At 54.6% G+C, this 5,194-nt stretch overlaps 1 protein-coding gene across 1 annotated transcript in view; it reads right to left on the minus strand.

Moving 5' to 3' along the window:
- Positions 1-222: 222 nt before the first annotated feature.
- The window catches only part of COL5A3 (collagen type V alpha 3), a gene marked incomplete at its 5' end in the record, with an annotated part of 37,832 nt that continues 32,860 nt past the window's right edge, over positions 223-5,194 (minus strand). Inside the window, 4 exons of the mRNA XM_015565353.1 lie at positions 223-1,419; positions 1,517-1,756; positions 3,640-3,708; positions 5,152-5,189. Coding sequence (XP_015420839.1) covers positions 1,273-1,419; positions 1,517-1,756; positions 3,640-3,708; positions 5,152-5,189 — 494 coding nt within the window. The remainder of the gene's footprint in view (positions 1,420-1,516; positions 1,757-3,639; positions 3,709-5,151; positions 5,190-5,194) is intronic.

Consider the following 5,194-nt stretch of genomic DNA (forward strand, 5'->3'; position numbering starts at 1 on the left):
TTCCCTTGACCGGAACCAATCCTGGGACCCTTGAGTCCGCAGGCCGACGCTCTATCCACTGAGCCAAACTGGTCAGGGCTCTTTTTTCAAGTTTGATGCCTTCACATTTTCCCCAGCTTTACTGAGATATAATTGACATATATAACATATAAGATGTAAGTCTAAGGGGACAATGCGTTGATCCGCATATATACATCGCAAAATGATTCACTAACACCTGTATTACATCACATAATTATTCTTTATTTTTTTGTGGTGAGAAAAGTTAAGATCTACTCTCTTAGAGATCTAGCTATTTTCAACTTTTCCTGAGTTAATAAACAGGCCCACCACCTCCAGTGAGTCCCATTAGAATTGGGTTCCCCCACCCCCTCAAACCACCTCCACCAAACAACAGGATTAAGATAGGTGACGGCAATGCCTCAGGTGACACCAGACAGACCCTAAGAAAGATGCGGGCAGCACCAGATGAAGGACACAGACAGGGACACAGTTCAGTGGTTTATTCTCAGACTTGAGAAGCCGATGCCCTGGGGAGGTGGGGGGAGGGGGTCATGCTAGAATCTCTCCCATCATATCCCAGCCTTCTGTGAGGAGGAAGCAGATTAAATATATAACAGGGGATTTTCCCTTTTAATACAGATCCCGGTATAAATAGGACAGCACCATTAGGATCCTGATTGACCCCGCATCTTGGTCCCCCAGCCATCTGGCTTGGTGAGCTATGAGGGGGCCTGTATTCAGAGCTGGGCTGAGGCAGCCAAAGGAATACACAGCTCAGTCCAGGCAAGTCTCCCTTCCCTCTGTGGTCTGACTTCAGTTCCTTCTCTCTGAACCCACCTGAAAAGAGGAATGAGGGGAGGGGCCCAGCCTGGGATCAGGAGACATCCAGTGCTTAACTAGGGGGAAGGGTAGCACCAAAGGGTGTCGGGGCACTGCCTGAGAAGGGAAAGACAGGTGTGGGGGCACTCAGCTCTGAATTAGAAGTTCGTGCGTGGGAGATCCAGAGTGGGAGTTGTGGGTGGAATGGGCAGGGAGGGGAGAAAGACTGCATCACTCCAGCAGGGGCTGGCGGGGGAGGCTGGACTCCTGGGCCAGGGGAGTCCAGCCCGCAGCCCCGGGAGTGGAGAAGGGACATTGTCTGACCATGACGAGCAGACTTCCCTCTGAGTCCACAGGCACAGGAGACGATAAATATGGTGGCTTCAAAGCCTCAGCACCAAGTGTGCCCCAGCTGGGGCTCCCTCGTGGCCCCGCCCGCGCCCAAGACGCTCAGCTGCTGAAGCAGACGGGCCCCAGTTCAAACCCAAACTTCTGGTTGGTCTGGCCGAAATCGGTGGCCGCCACGTCCCACAGGGGCAGGAAGCCCGCTCGGGAAGAGCTGAACTCCAGGAGGGTTTTGGTCTGTCCCTTCCGGAGCTGGCGGGGAAAGACACAGATGGGGAGTCAGGGGGGGTAGGGGGGGGGAGCGAGGCCGCCCCTCCCTGCCCAGCCAGCCCCTGCCCCTCTCCCTTACCCGGCAGCCGTCATAAGGGACAGTGACGGTGGCTGCTGCCGTCTGGTTGAAGGACAGCTCCTGTCCGTTGGTCCCCAGGAAGCGAAGGGAGCGGCCGTGGTCGCCGGCAGCCTCATCCAGCCAGGCAGCCGCGTTCTGGCAGGAGTAGGCGAAGCTCTGGCGGGCGCGGGCGCTCAGCAGCTTCAGGAAGGTCAACTGCACCACGTTCACCGGGGACCCGTCGGCGTCCACATAGGAGAACTGGGGTGGGACAGGGCAGCAGGTGAGGGCGCCCCCTGCGCCCAGCCATTGGGCCACTCATCGCTCTCCTGTGAGACCCTGGGCATGGCGGCTACTGAGCACTGAAAATGTGGCTCAGTGGTTAGAGCATGGGCCCATGCACTGAAGGGTCTCGGGTTGGACTCCTGGTCAAGGGCATGTACCCAGGTTGCAGGTTCGCTCTCCGCCCCCCAGTCAAGGAGCAGGTGGTGGAGGCCTGTGCAGAAGGCACCCAGTCCGTGTGTCTCTCTCACATCGATGTTTCTCTCTCTCTCTCTTTCTCCCCCTCCCTCTCTCCCTCCCACTGTCTTTGAAAAGCAATGGAAGAAATATCTTCAGTTGAGAGGATTAACCAAAAAGAAAAATGTGCCTGAGACTGAGAAACTATTTTTTTAACTGTATTTGTTTAATTCTAATTTTTAATTTAATTATTTAATTCAAATTCTTCACTTAAATTCATAACTCTTAACTTAGCCTCCACCCAGTTATCGGAAAGCTTAGGCTTGGAACAAACTGACTATGGGGGTCTACTTTCGCAGCTGCAGGTTTTATGAAATGTAAGTATAGATGGAGCATTTCCGATGAAATTTAGCTTCCAGAGTACAATGTCCTGTGAAAGCAAAACTTCTATTTTAAAAAATGTAAAATGCCTCCATGATCTTCATATTGCTCTGCCAATATTCTGGATATGTTGGGTTAAATAAAGTATATTATGCACATATCACTGGCTTGGGACAATGAGCTCCATAATGCAGCCTTCGACTTCCTTCTCTTTCCTGTCTTATTTCCACATCCCCTGGCTGATATTTTCTGGAATCGCCTCCTAGATCTGAGAGGAATCCAAACCAAGATACCGACTTACATTATACCACAGCTTTATTTGTTTCCTTGGACCGTCTGTTTCCTTGGTTATATTCCCAGGAGAATATCAACTTCATGAAGTCAAGAACTGTGTTTAATTTGCTGCTATGTTCCCAGTGCTTAGCATATAAATATACATTACATAAAGGAGTCCCAAACTGAACCCAAGATCCCTCGCCCCTTAAACCTGGTCTTCTCCCTTACGTACCTCAGCGTCTCATCAGACATCCTATTCCCCAGTCAGGAACCTGGGCAGGCCTGTCTCCTCCCGCCCCTGCAGCTCATCAAGGACTAGGTTCTATTAGCTTGCCCTCTTTGCTGTTGTTCCAAGTCATGCCCTCCTCTCTATCCCCATAGCACCAGCACCAGCCTGGATCCTCTCCTCACTCTCCTGGATCAGCACATCCGTCTCTTCCTGGTCTCCCAGGCTCCAGTCTCAATAACCAGCACCAGCAGCCCCAGAGGCATTTTTCTAACAAAGAGATGTGATCTGGGCCCCTCCCTCACTTAAACATGCCCCATGGCTCCCTACGGCCCCCAGCTCTTTCTGGGGAGATGTGCCTTGCCTCCTCCCACCTCCCAGCCTTCCTTCTAACCACATTCCCCCTTGCACTCCCTAAAGCACAGCACGTGGCTTTTCCTTCTTTAAATTCACCGGGCCCTCTCTTGACTCTGGGCCTTTGCACATGCTGTTCCCTTGCCTGCAACACTTTTCCTTGTCCCCCTGAACTTGCTAGCCCAGCTCCCTCTTTCCGTCTCAGCTGAGCTGTGACTTCGCCCAGGGAGCCTCAGGTCCTTCCAGCACTGACTCTGGTTTCCACCATGCCCCGTGCTTCCCCCACCACACATCTGATGCTGCCCACCCCCCTCCCTCCCCAGCCTACAGCACACCAACAAGGCACGTCTGTCCTGTTCCTCTCACCCCTCGAAGCCCCTCTCCCAACACCGCACGCTGGTTCCCGCACTTTTCATACCATCTGCCCCCTCGGCCTTCGGCAACTCACCTTCTTCCCTCGACGGAACGTGCTGTACCAGCTTCCCGGCTTCTCCTTGGACCAGGAAGCCAGCTTCACCTGGGAAAGGGGAGGGAGGGTCAGTAGCAGGCGCCCACCATGTCCTTTCTGCAGCTACCTCCGATCCATGAAGGCTGCAGGTGGTAAGTATCTGGGACTGACGGGCCGTTGTCTGGCCATGGGAGTGGGCTTGGCTGGTGCACAGGGCAAGGCCCAAGGGGAGGGGACCCCGCGCTCTGAGGCAGCCCTCAACTGATGCTGACAAGAGGTGACCAGGTGGTGGCTAATGCCCCAGCTTCCCCTCTGCCCAGGTGGGCCATCTTCCAGGTGCCTCTACCCTGTTTCCCAGAAGTCCCCAGCAGAACCGAGCCTTGGGTGTTCACTGGTGACATATTAACAATACCAGCTGCCTCTCTCCATCCCTCTCGCATCCCCCTGTCCCCTCCTGCTGCCTCCTGGGATCACCCCCTCAATAAATGACTTGTCCACAGTCTAGGGAACCCAAACCTAGAACCTTCCTCACTCCCTCTCCAGCTTCTGTCTGAGCAGGAGGAAGGTGAGCTGGTGTGGGATCAGGCCTGGGATGTCAGCAACTGTGTAGAGATCAAGTCCTGCATTCCAGCCCCTGTACCTAGGAGGTCTGAGTGCCACTAACCCAGGACTCTGACCAGTTAAAAATAATCATATATCAGAAGAACATTACTATGCACTTTTGCAGGTCCTATGCTGGCTGCGTGTTTTACCTGCAGTAGAGATATTAGTGTGAAGCCAGTGTTTAATGAGTATTTCCTGATACGGGCCTCGGTACTGCGATTGCACAGCCACCCTGTGGGGCAGGTGCTTGCTTATGCCCATTTTACAGATTAAAAGACTGAGGTGACAGGCTCGGATTCCAGTCCAGGTGGTCCAGGGCTGGTGCTGCTCGCCCTCTTCTAAGCCTGGTGCTCGGTGTGAGAGGCGGTTAGGCTCAGGGCTGCCTGAGGGAGGAGCCCAGGATTCTGGGGGACCAGCTGACCTCACCTCTCTGCCTGCAGCCTGGAGGACAGTGAGCCCACAGGGCCTATAAGACAGCAGGTCAGAGGAGGCAGTAGCCTGGTGGTTAAGGGCTGGGGCTCTGGGGGCAGACTGTCATGGGTAATCTGGTCATCTCTCTGTGCCTCAGTTTCCCTGTCTGGGAGATGAAGACAGAACTAGCACATCTGGTAGTTAGGGCTCAGTGAGTGGATGCATCTAAGTTACTAGAACGGGCCTGACACGCGTCTGGGCAAGCTCCCTACAAGCGGCGGGGGGCGGGGGGAGGAGAGGAGGGAAATTTTGTTCTCCGTTGCAGCCCCAGCACGTGGCACACACTAGATGCTCCATAAACGTCGGTTGCGGGAAGGCTAAGATCCCTGACGAAGCCTGTGTGGGGGCGGGAGGCGGAGCAGCCCTTCCCGGTGGTGGGAGGATGGGCGGGATCCGGTCCCCGTTCCTCCGCCCACCGACGCCCCCAGAGGCACTCACGGTCTCAAACTTCTTGTCCGGGTAGAGGCAGGTCTCTCCTCCC

Source organism: Myotis davidii, unplaced genomic scaffold (genome assembly GCF_000327345.1).
Source record: "Myotis davidii unplaced genomic scaffold, ASM32734v1 scaffold1439, whole genome shotgun sequence".
In the NCBI taxonomy this organism is placed as follows: Eukaryota; Metazoa; Chordata; class Mammalia; order Chiroptera; family Vespertilionidae; genus Myotis; species Myotis davidii.